Below are 19,248 nucleotides of genomic sequence, written 5' to 3' on the forward strand. Positions count from 1 at the left end.
TGCATCCTCATGGATCCTAGTCGGGTTCTGTTAACTGCTAAGCCATGAAGGGAACACCCTGCATAACTTTTTTTTTAAGGAACTGTAGCATGGATTATAAACTAAGGTGCTGGGTCCTCCAAATGACGGCTCTTTTTTTTAAGACTCTACAAGGCACTATGCAGGAAGCTATAAGAAATATTAGATTTTTTTTTTTTAAATGGCCACACTTGTGGCATATGGAAGTTCCCAGGCCAAAGACTGAATCTGAGCCACAGCAGTGACCTATGCCAGAGCTTCAGCAACAATGGATTCTTTAACCCACTGCACTGAGCTGGGGATTACTGTGCCTCTGTAGCAACCTGAGCTGCTGCAGTTGGATTCTTTTTTTTTGTCTTTTCTAGGGCCGTTCCTGCAGCATATGGAGGTTCCCAGGCTCAAGGGGTCTAACTGGAGTTGTAGCTGCTGGCCTACACCAGAGCCACAGCAACACGGGATCCGAGCCTCGTCTGGGACCTACACCACAGCTCACGGGAACGCTGGATCCTTAACCTACTGAGCAAGGGCAGGGACTGAACCCGCAACCTCATGGTTCCTAGTCGGATTTGTTAACCACTGTGCCATGATAGGAACTCCACGGATTCTTAACCCACTGTGCCGCAGTGGGAATTCTCCAATTCTTAACTACTCTATGTAGGTATTATGTGTTGGAGATGGGAAAACAAACACATAATTTGCCCAAGGTTATATAACTAATTGGAAGCAGAGACAATAGTCAAACTCAGGCCTAAGTGAATCCAAAGTCAATGCATTTCACCCTACTCCATCCTATCTCTTAGCTAATTCCCATATGAAGGTTTCTGTTAGCTGTGTTTTTATTATTTTTCTCAATTTCCTGTTAACCAAATTATGCTTTCTCTACCTATAAAGTTCTGGGGAAACGAAATCTGAAAATCAACAGCAGTAAATCCTCTTGATGCTTTCTTATGGTTCAAGAGATTAACACTATATATATATATATATATTTTGCTTTTTAGGGTTGCACCTGCAGCATATGGAGGTTCCCAGGTTAGGGGTCAAATCAGAGCTACAGCTGCCGGCCTACACCACAGCCACAGCAACACAGGATCTGAGCTGCATCTGTGACCTACACCACAGCTCATGGTAACGCCAGAGCCTTAACCCACTGAGCAAGGCCAGGGATCGAACACACAACCTCATGGTTACTCGTTGAATTCATTTCCACTGAGCCACAACAGGAACTGCTAACACAACTTCTTAAAGCAGTTCTATATGCTTAATTTCAACTTCATGAAAGTAGCAAGGAAATGTCCAAAGTACCTAGAAATAAAGAGATGTTTATACTCTACCTTATCAAGTTTTGTTTCTATCTTTTTGGCAGGTCTTCCTTGATTTGCAAACTTTCTTTCTCCTTCATTATCTAAAATAAAAGTGAAATAAGACATCCATAGATAGAGAATGACTAGATAGAGACTAGATAGAGAATGTTGCATTAAAAGTACTAGATAGTATGGGAAGGGAAAAAAACACAATAGGAATGAATGTCTTAAATGATTTTTTTTTTTTTTTTTTGGTCTTTTTTAGGGCTGCACCCTCAGCATGTGGAGGTTCTCAGGCTAAGGGTCAAATTGGAGCTGCAGTGTCAGCCTACACCATAGCCACAGCAACACAGGATCCAAGCTGAGTCTGCAACCTCCACTACAGCTCATGGCAACACTGGATTTTTAACCCACTAAGTCAGGCCAGGGATCAAACCCTCATCCTTATGGATACCAATTGGGTCTTAAAGGATTTTATAACTAAAAGTCACATTATAAAAGAAGATAAAAAAAAAATAGATGAAATTTCCTGCTAGGCCATCTGTTTTAACAACAAAACAAAAGGTATAATAGTATTTTACCTTTTGCCTCTAAATATAAGATACATATTTACTACAGAAAATTAGAAAAAGTTTCTAAGAAACACAAAAACAACAATCAAAAATTTTACTCAAGGGAGTTCCTGTTGTGGCTCAGCAGTAACGAACCCAGCTAGTATCCATGAGGACTTGGGCTCAATCCCTGGCCTTAATTAGTGGGTTAAGGATCTGGCATTGCTGTGAGCTATGGTGTAAGCTGGCAGCTATAGCTCTGTGATTCAACCCCTAGTTTGAGAACTTCCATGTGCCACGGGTGCAGCCCTAAAAAAGTCCAAAAAAAAAAAAAAAAAAAAAAAATTTTTTTTTTACTCGGGCTTATATTATTCAGTGGTAATCACTGTTGACACCTGAGTATGTTTTTCCAGGTTTTTTAAAATATTTTTTTATAGGAGTTCCCATCGTGGCTCAGTGGTTAACGAATCCGATTAGGAACCATGAGGTTGCGGGTTGGATCCCTGGCCTTGCTCAATGAGTTGGGGATCCGGCATTGCCATGAGCTGTGATGTAGGTCACAGATGTGGCCCGGATCCCATGTTGCTGTGGCTCTGGTGTAGGCTGGCAGCAATAGCTCTGATTAGACCCCTAGCCTGGGAACCTCCATATGCCAAGGGAGCGGCCCTAGAAAAGGCAAAAAGACAAAAAAAAAAAATATTATATTCCCTCAAATGGATGGCAGTACTTCAACATTTGAGCACCCACTGTGTGCTAAAGAGACACCAATGAACAGAACCTATCTTTAGGAATTAGAACCTCCCCTTTCCTCCTCTCCTACTAAAAGAAGTGCATGATGATTTTAAAAACTGAACACAGAAAAAACTCAATAAGAGTTCCCATCCTGACTCAGCAGTAACAAACTCAACTAGCATCCAAGAGGACAAGGGTTCAACCCCTGGCCTTGCTCAGTGGGTTAAGGATCCTGCATTGCTGTGGCTATGGTGTAGACCAGCAGCTGCAACTCCGATTTGACTCCTAGCCTGGGAACTTCCATATGCCACGGGTATGGCCCTAAAAAGAAAAAAAAAAAATTGAACAGAGAAAAATGCTCAAGGACCAAAACATTCTGGTTCAGTCACTGATCAAAAAATTGTTCCTACCCACAAATAAGCCACATCTTTATAGAATAAAATTATGAATTGTTCATTTCCAGTTAGACTAACATAGCACATGTTGGCTTTAGTTACAAGTTCTATGACAAGGGGGGAAGTAGGACCCTGGAAGTGGAAATGAATGGCTAAAATATATGCCAGTTAGTGGTTATGTAAGTATTATCCCCCATTCTCTTCCCTCTCTACTATATGTAATAAAAACACTTCTCAGTGGGAAAAAAAAAAAAAAAGACATTGTTCTTACCATTAGCAACTCTTGTCACTGGCTTTGTTGCTGCTGTGGATGAGACGGTTCTGGTAACCTGCTTTGCTGCCTGAGTAGCTGACCGAGTCATTCTCATTGGTGGTATTACAGGTTGAATAGCTGTGGGAAAAATAACAAAATCAAATGCTTTTGGTAATTTTAAATTATTGGTGTGGCAACATCAAAATTTATAAATACTGCTAATACTTATACCTTTTTTCTCTTTGTCCAACACTTTCTTTTCAGAAGTCTGTCTTTGACCAGGTCGAATTGCTCGAACATCACTCCGTGTATCAATCTATTTAAAAGGTTAGGTGCTATGTGATTTAATTACATAATGAACCAACACCACAGTTTTAATGTGTAAATTGACCCATCTAAAATCTGATATATGACACAACAAAAAATCTACCCCAAATAAAATTACATAAATTTCCTTATAAGCTTTTTTAGAATTCTAAAATTTAGAAAATGTCAATAACCTAGGCTACTAAAAATAACTGACTATAATCTTTTGAGACTCCTTAAATATACTAGACATGTTTTTAATTCAAGACCTTTGAATTTTGACTGGAAAATTCTTCTCCTGGATAGGAAGCTCTTTTCAAAAGTTCATTCTTGGAGTTCCCATCGTGGCTCAGTAGTTAACAAACCCGACTAGTATCCACAAGGACTCAGGTTTGATCCCTGGCCTTGCTCAGTGGGTTAAGGATCTGGTGTTGCTATGAGCTGTGGTGCAAGTGTAAAAAATAAACAAATAAAATATTCTTCACCCAGGCATCCCTTATGAGATCTATATTAACATATCCATGCCACACTCTTTTTTGTCTGTTTACTGGGCTTCATTACACATTTGTGTCACCAGTAAGTATAGACAGGGATATAAAAGCCATAGGGTGGGTGTTATAAACTTAAGGGTCTTCAAAACACTGTTAATGGATAAAGTTATTAGGAGGCTTACTCAAAGTCAAGTGGGCAAGGAGGGAAATAGTATTATGCCTCTTTGTCAGGTGAGTAAGCTAAGTTTCAGTGTTCAATGAATTTGAGTCACTACCATGTTCCCTCTTGGCTCTAGGATATAATAGTGAACAAAACAAACAAAATTCCCTGTTTTCAAGGAGCTTACATGTGAGTTAAGCACTAAAAAAAGGACTATATAGTGCGTCAGTCAAAAGCATTTAATATTATGGGTAAGATTTTCTTTTTTTCATTTACAGTGATTTTTATTTTTTTATATTTAGCTGGTTTAGTGTTCTATTTTCTACTGTACAGCAAAGTGACCCAGTTTACACATACATGTATACAGTCTTTTTTCTCACATTCTCATGCTCCATCATAAGTGACTAGACATAGTTCCCAGGGCTACACAGCAGGATCTCATTGCTAATCCATTCCAAAGGCACTAGTTTGCATCTATTAAACCCAAATTCTATGGGCAAGATTTAAAAGAAGAAATTAGAAGGGAGATGGGGAGTTCTGAAGTAGATGTAGAGTGGAATTTTGATCAGGCCTCAATGAGATGATGGCATTTTGAATGAAGTCTAGAGAAGTAGAAAAGGTTTTGTTTGTTTGTCTGTTTAGGGCTGCACCACCCATGGCATATGGAAGTTTCCAGGCTAGGGCTTGAATCAGAGCTGCAGCCTCTGGCCTACAGCACAGCCACAACCATGCAGGATCCAAGCTGTATCTACGAGCTTCATCACAGCTCACGGCAACACTGGATCGTTAGCCCACTGAGCGAGGCCAGGGATTAAACCTTCATCCTCATGGATACTAGTCAGGTTCTTAACCCAGTGAATTACGACGAGAACTCCAAGAGTGAGCTTTTTTTTTTTGGTCTTTCTTTAGGGCTGCACTCTCGGCATATGGATGTTCCCAGGCTAGGGGCCAAATCGGAGCTGCAGCTGCTGACCTATGTCTCAGGCACGGCACCATGGGATCTGAGCCACGTCTCTGAGCTACATCACAGCTCACAGCAACACCAGATCCTTAACCCACTGAGCAAGGCTAAGGATCGAACCTAAGTCCTTGTGGATACTAGTCGGGTTTGTTAACCACTGAGCCATGACAGGAACTTCAAGAGTGAACTTTTTTGTTTATGGTCCTTTTTTAGGGTTGCACCCACGACATATGGAGGTTCCCAGGCTAGGGGTCCAATCGGAGCTACAGCTGCCAGCCTACACCACAGCCACAGCAACGCTGGATCCTTAACCCACCAAGCAAGGCCAGGGATAGAATCAACAACCTTACGGTTCCTAGTCAGATTCATTTCCGCTATGCCACGACAGGAATTCCAAGAATATTTTAAATGACCATTTCCTTAGGATCTAGCCAAATCAGTCCTGTCACAATACCAACAACAGTGATTTTGGTATTATTAACTCTAGTAAAATAATCACTGTGCTTGAAGCTGGTACCAGATTAAGATTAAAAATGAATTTACTTACTCTAAGAAAAAAAGTACAATTTGTCCTTTCAGTAACAATGACCCCCTATCAACTATACCTCGGTCAGCTCCATTTGGTCTTTAGCCTTTGACCTTGTAATCCGCACCGAAGATGGAACAGCCTTAAACAGTCGAAAGAAGATAAAGTTAAAAAAACAAAAAACAAAAAAAAAGCACAGATACAAAACTTACTTCCATGTCTCATTATGGAATAAAGTTCCCATTTTGTTTTTTTTCTTTTTTTTGGGGGGGGGAGTTGTCTTTTTGTCTTTTCTAGGGCCACACCCTCAGCACATGGAAGTTCCCAGGCTAGGGGTTGAATCAGAGCTGTAGCCAAAGGCCTATGCCACAGCCACAGCAATGCCAGATCCAAGCTGTGTCTGCAACCTGCACCAGAGCTCACGGCAACACCAGATCCTTAACCACTGAGTGAGGTCAGGGATCGAACCCACAACCTCATGGTTCCTAGTTGAATTCCTTTCTGCTGCACCATGATGGGAACTCCTAGTCCTATCAAATCTCTTAAGATGTCTTCCAAGGGAGTTCCTGTCATGGCGCAGCAGAAACAAATCTGACTAGTATCCATGAGAACGCAGGTTCGATTCCTGGCCTTGCTCAATGAGTTAGGGATCCAGGGTTGCTGTGGCTGTGGTGTAGGCGGGCAGCTATAGCTCAGATTCAACCCCTAGCCTGGGAACTTCCATATGCTATGGGTGTGGCCCTAAAAAGTAAAAAAAAAAAAAAAAAAAAAGACAAACATTAAGTATTGGCAGGATATGAAGAAAAGGGAACCCCTGTGCACTGCTGGAGGGAATGTAAATTGGTGCAGCCTCTATGGAAAACATTATGGAAGTTCCTCAAAAAATTAAAACTAGAACTACCATATTATCCAGCAATTCCACTTCTGGGCATTTATCCAAAGGAAATAAACACTAAATCAAAATGCTATATGCACCATGTACACTGCAGCATTACCTTCAACAGCCAAGACATGGAAACAACTTGAGTGTCCATCAACGGGTAAGTGGATAAAGAAAATACGATACACACACACAACAAAGTGGACTATTCTTATGTCATAAAAAATAAGGAAATGTTACCATTTGTGACAACATGGATGGACAATGAGCATTATACTAAGTGAATTAAGTCAGACAGAGAAAGATAAAAACCATATGACCTCATTATATGTAAAGTTTAAACAAACAAAAACCCAACCTCAGAAATAGAGAACAGAGGTATGCGATGGGTGAAACAGTTGAAGATGGTCAAAGGTACAAGCTTCGCCCATGGCATATGGAAGTTCCCAGGTCAGGGACTGAAACCAAGCCATGGCAGTGACCCAAGCCACTTGAGTGACAACACTGGATCCTCAAACCACTGCACCATTAGTAAACTTCAAAAATTCCAGTTTTAAAATAAGTCATTCCCAGGAATGTAATATAAAGCGTGGTCACTATAGTTAATAATACTGTATTGTAGGAGTTCCTATCATGGCTCAGTTATAACAAACCTGACTAAGAGCCATGAGGATGCGGGTTCAATCCCTGGCCCCTCTCAGTGGGTTAAGAATCCAGTGTTGCCATGAGCAGTGGTATAGGTCGTAGACTTGGCTTGGATCCTGCAATGCTGTGGCACATGCCAGCACTATAGCTCTGATTCGACCCCTAGCTTGGGAACTGCCATACGCCTAAAAAACAAAAAAAAACTTTTTAAATAAAAAACAACAAAAATAATACTGTATTGTATATCTGAAAATTACTAAGAGAGTAGATGTTAAATGTTCTCAACACAAGAAAAAAATTTGTAACTGTGTGGTGATGGATGTTAACTAGAATGATTGCGGTGATCATTTTGCAAAATATACAAGTAACAATTCATTATGTTGTATACCTGAAACTAATATAATGTCATAGATAACTATCTTTCAAAATAAAGATATACCTATTTTTTTGAACCAATGGCCCAGTCCACTTATCTCATCTTACCTATTTTATACATAGTGAATATCTGCCAGTAGGCACACAACTGATCTTCCTATCTATAAACTCTTCCCTTTCTAGACTACAATCCTCAAAGCCATCATAATCTTCTTAATATTACTTTGATAATGGTACAAGTTCATTGATAAGCCTCCCTTGACTCTCCATATCCTACAGGAAAAATGTCAAATACTTCGGCATAGCATTCATTGTTCAGCCTGGCTTTACTAGTTTTTCCAGTTTTATCCAATCTCAACTTACCCATACCACATCAAGAGACCTGGCTTTCACCTTCTGAATTCCTATTACGTCATTCCCACCTCCTACCAACTAGTTAAATGAATAAAGAGACTCAAGAGAAATGATTATTTTAGAAATCTAATTTCTTAAAGAAAATTCCAGCTAAAAGAACTATTCCTCTCTATCAAGTTAGCATAGTAAACTTACCTTTTTTGGCTCAATCTTCATAGTATTCTGGTTTGAGGTAAGAAAACAAGGCATAACAGGTCTATAAAGACCCACTTTAAATACTCCTCGTTTAGCTTTCTCTCTCTGCTCTTTCAATTTTTGAAGCTGCTTTTCTTCTTTGTATTTTTGAAGCATCTGTCTTCGTTGATCACTTAGAACAGTTTTCAATGACCCTAAGTAGGGGGAGGAAAAAAAAGAAAAAAAAAAAAAAAAACAGTACATAAAACATTTCAAATAAAAAATTTAGGCAAACATCTTACCTTTCAACTTCAATTGATGCTAGAAATGCTTTTAGGAGCTCCCGTTGTGGCTCAGCAGTAATGAACCCGACTAGTATCCACGAGGATGAGAGTTTGATCCCTGTCCTTGCTCAGTGGGTTAAGGATCCAGCATTGCTGTGAGCTGTGGTATCGCTCACAGATGTGGCTTGGATCCCATGTTGCTGTGGCTGTGGTGTAGGCTGGCAGCTGTGGCTCCAATTCGACCCCTAGCCTGGGATCTTCCATATGCTGCAGGTGCACCCCTAAAAAGCCAAAAAACAAAAACAAAAAAAAACACTTTATCTTTTGCCTTCACTTGTTCAAATATATAACTGCTTGCTATGTACTAGGCATGTATTACTTCATTTTTAAGTTAATTAACTTCTATGATAGCCACCCTCCCAGCCGATCTCCTGTGATTCTCACCTCCTGGCAGTCATGCCTTGTGTCATCCCTTCCCACACTGAATAGGTCTGACCTAAGTAAGTGGGAAATGATGGAGTGGGACTCCCAAGACTAGGTCATTAAAGACATGGCAGCTTTTGCCCTGCTCTCTCTTGGATCATTTACTCTGGAGGAAGCCAGTTGCCATGTGGAACCTTAAGCAAACTCAAGCAGACCCATGAGATGTCCACATGACTAAGAACTAAGGCCTCCTGCCAAAAGCCAATCAGCTTGCCAGTTATATGAATGAGTCATCTTAGAAGCAGATCCTCCAGTCTCATTCAAGCCTTCAGATGCATCCTTGGATGACATCCTGACTGGAATCTCCAGAACCACCCAGCTAAGCTGCACCCAAATTCCTGACCCACAAAAATTGTATAAATTAATATTTATTGTTTTAAGTCACTAAGTTTGGGGGAAATAATACCATTATTTTCTTTGATATCAGGGCTACTTATCAGTTTCTTGAGCTCAATTCAGGCTTTCCACCTAAATATTCTTATGTTTATTTAAACTATGAAACATTTTACAATATAATGTTCATTTAGTATAATTTAATATAGCAACATTTATTGAGACATTTTTACATGAAAAATATAAGCAGCTACTATGTGTGAGACACTGTTAGACAGTAAGAATAAGTAAGAAAATTTCTTCCCTTGAGCGATTCAAGTCAACACAGTTTCAGTTTGGTTGAGCATGAAATAAACAGGGGAATACACACAATAAAGCATCAATACAAACTGCCATTTAGCAAGATCAGAAAAGACTTCTCAGAAGAGAGAATACCTGAGAAGGGTTCAGAACAATATGTGTTTGCCCACTGGGTAAGGGTTAAAAATAATCCAGAGGTTAACTGTGTATCTGAATAAAATTACTTCAAAAAGGCATATACTTAAAATGGATGAATTTTAGAGTTCCCTGGTGGTTCAGTGGGTTAAGGATCCAGCTGTGGTACAGGATCGATTCCTGGCCCCAGAACTTGCACATGCCACAGGGGCAGCCAAAAAAAAGGGATGAATTTTATATTATGTAAGCTGGACCTTGGAGTTTCCGTCATGGCTCTGCAGAAACAAATCTGATTAGCATCCATGAGGACCCAGGTTCCATCCCTGGCCTCCCTTAGAGGGTTAAGGATTTGGTGTTGCTGTGAGCTGTGGTGTAAGTTGCAGATGTGGCTCGGATTCCACATTGCTATGGCATAGGCTGGCAGCTGTAACTGATCCAATCCCTAGCCTAGGAATCTCCATGTGCCTTGGGTATGGCCCTAAAGAAAAAACAAAAAAAGAAAAAACAAAAAACACAATAACAAATAAATAAATAAACTGGACCTCAATTGATAAAGTTATTTTTTTTTTAATCCAAGCAAAGATCAGAACATGCAAAAGCACAGACCATAAAGTGGTCAGTCATCAAAAAACCCTATCTTCAACTTCTCTGAATGTTTCCTTCATCTCTTCATCTAGCCAAAACCTGCCTCTTCCCTGAAGACACTACTTCCCAATCAAGTGGTTGACTGTTTTTGCTCCTGCAAAAGAACATCACTGGACCTAAAGAGGAGAGTTGACTTAATTGCTGCTTCCCAATTATTTCTTCCTCTTCACTAAAGGATCCCAGCTTTTCATTTTATGTCATCGCTCAAACTGTCCAGTACCTCAATTTGCCTCCAGTTTCTTCTTCCTTGAAGGTTTTTACTCCTGGCTCACTGTCATTGTCTTCATCACTATTCTTGTACACATCTTGATGACTCCTCCAGTTCCCTGGCTTCTCAACTGTTAGATGTTCTTTCCTCCAACTTGTTTCTTTACTATATATCAGCTACCCATTCCAATGGTCACATCGATACCAGTTTTTCAAACTTTTTCATGTTGTGGCACACATTAAAAAACACCATTTCACAATGGAACAGAGACAAACAATGCTTATGATCAAATACAACAAGTCAAAGAGAAAGAGCTCTGATAAATCCAGGCCCTGTCAGAAACTTCAAGGCTGAGAGGACCATCATCTTGTCACACCTGTATTTATTTGTGAGACAATGACGCATTTGATACCTCATTATTATCAATGAATAACTGTATGTCCTCCATGAGCCCAATTTCAAGCTATTTTTGCTTTTTAGGCCATACCTTCGGCATATAGAGGTTCCCAGACTAGGGGCTGAATCAGAGCAACAGCTGCTGGCCTATGCCACAGCTCGAGCCATGCCAGATACTTTAAATCCCTGAGCAGGAGCCAGGGATCAAACCCGTGTCCTCATGGATGCTAGTCGGATTGGTTTCCACTGAGCCACAATAGGAATTCAGCAATCTATTCTCTTGATTACCATATCTTATCTTTTCAACTCTTTGGCCCCACCAGGATCTTCCTACACTCTATGATCTACACTCATCTTTCTAATGTCTCTCACTTCCCTCATGTCCTCAAGAATTTTTTTATCCAATTTAGATTCCATGATTACAATTTAGTAGTAATCACCTCAACTTTTTGGACCCTCTCTCACATTGTTGTACAAATGGCAAAATTCCAATTAAATGCCATTCCCTGCCCACTTCCTCCTGCAATGCACAAATGAATATGGTTGGGAAAACACACAAAAGCATGCTACTTCCTCTCTTTCTACAGTCAGCCCTCCCCTGCGACCACAGATTCAACCGACGGCATATGGAAAATATTCCAGAAAAGAAAATTCCAGAAAAGTTCTTAAAAGCAAAACTTGAATTTGCCACGCTGGCAACTATTTACATAGCACTTACACTGCATTAGGTATTCTAATTTTTTTATTTTATTTTTTTTTAGGTATTCTAATTTAGAGATGATTTAAAGTATACAGGAGGGAGTTCCCGTTGTGGCTCAGTGGTTAACGAATCCGACTAGGAACCATGGGGTTGCGGGTTTGATCCCTGGCCTCGCTCAGTAGGTTAGGGATCTGGCGTTGCCATGAGCTGTGGTGTAGGTCGCAGACTCGGCTCGTATCCCACGTTGCTGTGGCTCTGGTGTATGCTGGCGGCTACAGCTCTGATGGGATCCCTAGCCTGGGAACCTCCATATGCTGAGGGAGAGGCCCTAGAAAAGGCAGAAAGACAAAAAAAATAAATAAATAAAGTATACAGGAGGATGTGCAGTGGGTTTTATGCAAACACTACACCATTTTGTTTAAGCGACTTGAGCATCTGCAGATTTTGATATCGCGGGGGGCTACGGACCAGGGAGAACATGTATACTGGAATCAATTGCCCTCACATACCAAGGGATGACTATTTATGGCTACAAACTTAATGTTTGACCCTATATTTCTGTATTTCGATACTCCCTATTCCCCTTGAATTACTATTTCATACATTAGTCTCTCCTCCAACCTGCAACACCTCCTCTCCCATCTGTATTCAAAGCTCCCATCCAGGTAACTGAGCTTCACCTTCCCTCCTAGAGGAGTTGAGTGTGTGCTACCTAAGGCCAACTCTTCACCTAGCTCTAGATTCTATTCCTTCTCACCTACTCAAGGACATTCTTCTAGCAACTGACCCTCTCATTCATTTTTCTCCCTCTACCAGTTGTTGCCATCAGAAAGTTACAAACATGCAGTAATTCCTCCTAACTCACATTCTCATTAGCCATTTGCCTCATTATTCCTATTTAAGGAAAATTCAAGAGTTATCTATATTCTCATTTACAATTCTCCTTCTGTCCTCCCTTCACTTTTTTCAAATTATGAAAAATTTCAAATACAAGTAGAATCTAACAAACCTCATTTACCTATCATCCAGATTCAACAATTATGAACATTCTGCCACGTTTGCTTTTTTCCAAGTATGTGAAAACAATTCCCACTCATAAAATTTCATCCATAAATATTTCAGTATGCACCTCTAAAAATAAAGGCATTTTCTTTGATAACCACAGTATCATTATCACATCTAACAAAATTAGCAGTAATTCCATATTATCATCTATCATCTAAGTTTCCCTGTTTGTTTCAAAGCGGTCTTTTTTTTTTTTAAACCATCAGTTTGTTCAAATCAGGAACCAAGCAAGATGCATACATTGTATTTGTATTTTGTTTTTAGAGCCACACTTGTGGCATATGGAGGTTCCCAGGCTAGGGGTCAATTCCGAGCTGTAGCTGCCAGTCTACACCACAGCCACAGTGCAGGATCCAAGCTGCGTTGGTTAACTACACCACAGCTCATGGCAATGCCAAATCACCAATTCACTGAGTGAGGCCAGGGATCGAAGCTGCATCCTCATGGATATTAGTCAGATTTGTTTCCGCTGTGCCACACAGGAACTCCCCATACAATGTATTTGGATCTTTTATTTTTTTCTGGTGGGGTGGGCACACCCGACACATATGGAAGTTCCCAGGCTGGGGGTCCAATCGGAGGTTCCGCTGCCGGCACAGCCATAACAGGTACTCCTGTATTTAGATCTTTTAAATCTCTTCATCTGGGAGATCCCATTGTGACTCCGAAGGTTGAGAACCCGACATAGTATCTCTAGGAGGCGGGTTCAATCCCTGTTCTCGCTCAGTGTGTTAAGGATCCTGAGTTGCCACAGCTGCAGTGTAGGTGGCATATGTGGCTCAGATCCAGAGCTGCCATGGCTGTGGTATAGGTCGGCAGCTGCAGCTCCGATTCGACCCATAGCCCAGGGGCTTCTATGTCACAAGTGTGGCCCTAAAAAAAGGGAAAAAAAAAATCTGTTCATCTAAAACAGATCCTCCGCCACCTTCTTTTCAAGTCATTGTCAAAATGTTGACAATTACTAGTCAGTGTTCTTACAGAATATCCTGCGTTGTATATTTGTCTGTTTGCTTTCTTGTGTTTTTTATTCATTCTGCTAGCCCTCATATTTTCTACAAACTGGAAATTATATCTAAGAGTTTGATTAACTCATGTTCAATTTGGGGGGGGCAAGAATGTGTCCTCAGTGGTGCCGCCATTCTCTTCTAAACCCATTCCAACCTGGTTTTCACTCCCTGAACTTCATTCCACCAAAACGACTCATCAGGACCATCAGTGTCCTCCACAGTGAAGTCCAAATTCTCACTTTCATTATTTGTTAACCTAACGAGAAGCACTGACACAGTTAACTACTCTCTCCTCAATATGATTGTTTCACTTGTTTTCTAAGATACAGGCTCTTCTGGTTGTCCTCTTAACATTTCTCCTCAATTCTTTGTTAGTTTTCCCCTGTGTCCTCATCCTCTAAATGTTGGAGTACTCAATCTTCTATCCTTTTACCACACCAAAACTCCGGGTAACCACATCCAGTCTTTAGCTATAAACACCATGTATAAGTTGGCAACTCCTGAATTTCTATCTCCAGCTCAGACTTCTCTCATCTTGTATATCCAACTATCTTTCCATGATTTCCTCCTACATGTTAATAGGCATCTTAAATCTACCATGTCCAAAACCAAACGCTTAATCTTACCACTCCCTAAAATCTGTTTTTCCCTCAGTCCTTTACAAGTTAGTAAATAGCCACTCTATATTTTTAGTTGCTCAGGCCAAAAACCTTGGAGTCATCCTGACTCCTTTATCAACCCTACATCCAATCCATTAAGAAATCCTATTGGATTTGACCTTCAAAATATAACCAGAATGCAACCACCTACCTTTGCTGCTACTACTCTGATCAACCATCAACTAAATTACTGCAATAGTCCCCTAAATGGTCTCTCTGAGGCCATAGTTGCCACCCCTTCAACCAGTCTCAACACAGTGACCAAAGCGATGATTTTATTTTTTTTGGCCATACCAGTAGCATGCAGAAGTACCTTGACTAGGAATCAAACAGTGACCAGAGCCACAGCAGTGACAACACTAGACTCTTAACCTGCTAGGCCACCAGGGCACTCCCTCAATGATGTTTTAAAAATATAAATCAGATTACATCAACACCCACTAATCCATTAATGGCTTCTCATTTCACTCAGAGTAAAAATCAATGTCCATCTAACAGTAGCCCTCAGGACTCTGTGGTAGCTAACCTGTTTGCCTTCTCTAGCCATGCTGACCTCCTTGCTTTCTATGGAACACATCAGGATCACTCCTACCTCTCAGTCTTTGCAAAAGAGAAATAAAAAGATATTATATGAGCATACTGACAGGATTAAATGTCATTAGAAAGATCTTGATCAAGGAATGGAGCATTTGAGAGGGCACAAGGAGAGGCAAGGAGGCAACTCAGAAGGCAGGAACATCACCTCTTCTCAGACAGAAAATGTCCAGTTCTTCCTTCAAAGGCCACCTTATGTCATGCTATGATCTAATTTTCATTTCCTCTGAACTCCTAAGAGATGTTATTCTTTTCTCTGTCCTCTTCAACTACCAACCCATTTCCTTTGACCTTCAAACATGCACAGATCACTGCATCTCAAAAATAAAAACATAAGAACCCTACAACACTTTAATCCAATTACCTTCTCATTTTCCTTCAGAATCACAAAAATGACAAATCTGGAAGAAATAGTTTTCCCCAATCTCTTCTTTTACAAAAATCAATTAAGCTGAATATATTGAGTATCTTGTATGTGTCACATACTACAATGATTTTGGAAAAGTGATAAAAGTGAAGTAATGAACACTTACAACAACTGGACATCTCTTTCCTCTATAAAACTTCTAAGACTTTATCTCCCTGCCATTTCTTCACAATTTATCCTTGCTTTATTTCACCAAAATCTAGCTCCTAGTGCCTGCTATATAAATTCAAATAAATAGGAGTCCAGTGACTCCTTTCAATTAAATGCATAAGTCACTTCCCAGTTCTCTTCCTCCTTTTCTGTAGAATCCCATGCCTTCTAAGACATTATACTTTTATTATTTTTATGTTTTCCTGAGATCATTCCTTTCTTTATTAGTTGGTTGTTTCCTTTCTAATGACCCCAAATCCTTTGGACCAAACTACAAGGATTAATTCTTTGCTTTTCCAAGAAATGCCCCCATTGGTAAAGTATCCTTTTGTTTGTACTTCAATCAGTTCTAATTTTATGTCCCTTGTCAGTTTGTCTTGTCAATAATTATCTTACACAAGTTCTAGAAGTAAGAACTTTAGGAATCCTGTAAGGCAGTATAAGCTAAAAAGTGTTATAATATGCCATAGGTGAATGGCTCAAGGGACAGTCACAGCCTTTACTCGGAATAGGCGGTATTTAGCTGTAGAAAACACCAAGTTATTTAGAATAGTTTCCATTCTTCTGGCCAGAGTTTTGTTTTTTGTTTGTTTTTCTTTTTTGTCCCCACCCCCACTTGCCCTGGGGCCATATGGAGTTCCCAGGCCAGGGATCATATCTGAGCCACAGTTGCAACCTACACAGCAGCTGATGCAACGCTGGATCCTTTAACCCATTCTGCCAGATGGGGAGCTTACCTGTGTCCTGGCACTGTAAAGATGCCACCAATGCTGTTGTGCTGCAGTGGGAACTCCTGGTCAGAGTTTTTGTTAAGCTCAGATAGTAAACCAAGTTTTATTCACTCTTCAAGGCACTGAAAATTACAAGAGACCTTTACTTACTTGGCTTGACACCGGACTTTTCTGGAACAAGCTCTTGAGATGTCTCATGTAATTCAAGAATGCTTCTACCTTCCAAGGTTGGAATGTTGACATCTTTCAAACCAAAGTGTCTATTTCGTTCATATTCCTTATGTCTGTTTTCTTTCTGAGACAATGATTTCCTATGAGCAATTTTAGTTCTAATCATGTCCGTACTTAAATCCTTTCTATGTCGACTGGCAAAATGTGATGAAGACATCCTATTAGGAAAAAGAGAGAAAAATCAACTTACATGGAATCTCATTTTTATTATTTAAAAAATTAAGATTCTAGTTCACATCCTATCCCACATCAGTAAAAATGTTAAAATACAAAAAAGAATAAACATGTGACTGAAGAGTGGGAAAGAGGTTATCAAAAGACAGTACAACCCAGAGTTCCCGCTGTGAACTAGTATCCATGAGGATTCGGGTTAGATCACTGGCATTGCTCAGTGGGTTAAGGATCTGGGCATTGCCATGAGCTGTGCTGCAGGTCGCAGACACGGCTCAGATCTTATATTGCTGTGGCTGTGGTGCAGGCCAGCAGCTGCAGCTCTGATTTGTCCCCTAGCCTGGGAACTTCCATATGTCATGGATGTGGCCCTAAAAAAAAACTCTTTAATTAAAAAAATTAAAAATTAAAAAAATTTTAAAAAGATACTACAACCTATTTTGGGGTTCTGAATGAGAACTTGCATGACAGATGATGGCGAAGCCCAGGAAGCCAAGGTCTGGAATATAAACAAGAAGTTCCAGGCTTACCAGAGAGAATGATGCAAAACAGAGTATGAAGTAAAGATGAAAACAGGGAAAAAAAGTGAAGGACAGTATACAGAACAGTTTCCCTAACTTTCTCCTGGTGATGAATGCAGGAAGGCTGACATTTCTTCTCAAGCCGAAAACCAAAACAAACACACAAGATACCTATTATATAGGTAGAAAGAATAAGAAAGACGATGGCCTGAGTTCCAAGAAACCATGGGTCCAGCTGAGGAAAGGAATAAAGAAAAGTGGAAAGTCTACAGGCATCACCCATACAGCTGGTATAGAGAACAACCAAGCCTAACTGGAGAATGAGGGCTGAGTCTCCAAAGAAAAGTCTTGTCAGATTAAAAAACAACAACAACAAAAACAGAGGATATGCCATTAGAAAGTTTCAAAAGATATAGGCACACTATACTCTTCAATAACAACAACTAAGAAAGTCCACTGGAATCCTGAAAGAAAAATTGCACAAGAAATGCAACAAATTAAAATGTTACATGATTTTAAAGCAGTCAACGAATATTTTTTTTTTAAATGACCTGGATGCTAATAACATTGTCATTTCCTGTGACAAAGGACTGTGCTTCTTTTTTTTTGAAAAATGAAGAACTCTACAATTAGATTTTCCAATTGCTGAAAATATCAATTTGCTAAGAAAGATTTTTAAATTTTAAAAAATATGTATTAGTTATTTTAAAATACAGCATAGCACCATATACAGAACTGAAAGTATATTTAATTATCATATAAACCCTAAAAGGTAGTTAGTATAATTACCGTTATACAGATGAGGTAAATTAACTGCTCACATGAGCGCAGCTGAAAGGTAGCAGTTAGAATCCCAAACCAGGGAGCCTGGCTTCTTCACAGTACATCCAAGTTCAGTCTTTGGCTGACTGGAGTTTCTTCCAGCCAGAAAGCCTAGAATGCCTCAGTCTTGGTTGCTTAGAGGCTGTCAACTGAGGCATTTTTAGTTGTCACAGAATCTGGAAGGAGCTACAGGAATAACGACGGGCCAAATGCTAATTACGCCCTGATGGTAAAATGTTGACTGCTACAGAGATAATAGGAACAAATATTTACTCTTCTGGAGGACTGTGACATCAGCTTGGGAAAGACAGGTAACACCGTCGTAAGAGGCGCCTCCCCTGAGCCGCGCGCGTCCAGCTCGTAGCCGCCAGTGCTGACCTTCTAGAAAGAAGCGGACCGGCGCCTTCCCTTCAACTCTCCAGCGTCCACTTACCTGAGGCAGATTTTAACGCAGAAACCTCGACCAAACTAAAAGTGAAGAAACTCTCCGGGCCTAAGAGACCACCGCCACCTCTGAAGAAGAAACGCCCTGAGCCCAAGACTCAGCAAAATTCAAACTTCCCGCACCAAGCCTCTGATTGGAAGTATTTTAACCAATGCTTCCGGTAAAAATGCCCGCCTCTTCCCTCCGACGAGGCTTCCGATTGGTTCGCTCCCGCGATTTTTGAATTGATTGAAAGGGGAACGGACGGTTCGGAGGGAGGGCATGAGCGGAATCAATGGATGCTTCCGGATAAGCTCTAGTTGAGGGGCTGAGCAGTGGGGGTCGCTGAGGCCGTGGGAGAGCTGGAGTGGCTCGTGTTTTCCCCGGGCTACTCCGAATTCGCCCTGGAACTCCTAGGGCCTCGCGGGTATCAGAAAGGACAAAGGAGCTCAGAAGAAGAAAAGGGAATTTAGAGTTTGCAGGACTTTTTAATATCTTTTTAAAATTATATAAGCCCAGAAGAATTATTCGAATATGAACGTTTAGAAAAGCTTAACGCTTTAATGAAAGGGTTGTATTTTTGTTTGTTTTTTATTTTTCCAGGGGGGCGGAGGCCGCAGGTGTGGTATATGGAGGTTGCCGAGCTCTGGGCCCTATGGGAGCTATAGCTGCTGATCTGCACCCCAGCCACAGCGAGGGCGGGGGTGGGGTGGGGTGGAATCTGAGACTTGTCTGCGACCTGCATGAAGCTCATGCCAACGGATCCTTAACCCGCTGAGCGAGGCCAGGGAAGAATACTAGTCGGTTTAATTTCCACTGAGCTGCAAAGGGAACTCCAAG

The 19,248-nt window shown here is 40.6% G+C and overlaps 1 protein-coding gene across 2 annotated transcripts in view; it reads right to left on the reverse strand.

Moving 5' to 3' along the window:
• The window catches only part of DLGAP5 (DLG associated protein 5), a 49,238-nt gene extending 30,660 nt beyond the window's left edge, over nucleotides 1–18,578 (reverse strand). Inside the window, exons 1-7 of one of the 2 annotated variants that reach the window (XM_003121820.4) lie at nucleotides 18,418–18,578; nucleotides 16,390–16,628; nucleotides 8,144–8,337; nucleotides 5,774–5,836; nucleotides 3,482–3,566; nucleotides 3,269–3,388; nucleotides 1,350–1,420 (exon numbers count right to left, since the gene is read on the reverse strand). In XM_003121820.4, the coding sequence (XP_003121868.1) occupies nucleotides 1,350–1,420; nucleotides 3,269–3,388; nucleotides 3,482–3,566; nucleotides 5,774–5,836; nucleotides 8,144–8,337; nucleotides 16,390–16,627 (771 nt within the window). In that variant the 5' untranslated portion in view covers nucleotide 16,628; nucleotides 18,418–18,578. The remainder of the gene's footprint in view (nucleotides 1–1,349; nucleotides 1,421–3,268; nucleotides 3,389–3,481; nucleotides 3,567–5,773; nucleotides 5,837–8,143; nucleotides 8,338–16,389; nucleotides 16,629–18,417) is intronic. The other variant, XM_021102311.1, reaches the window with a different exon arrangement.

Source organism: Sus scrofa, chromosome 1 (assembly GCF_000003025.6).
Source record: "Sus scrofa isolate TJ Tabasco breed Duroc chromosome 1, Sscrofa11.1, whole genome shotgun sequence".
NCBI lineage: Eukaryota > Metazoa > Chordata > Mammalia > Artiodactyla > Suidae > Sus > Sus scrofa.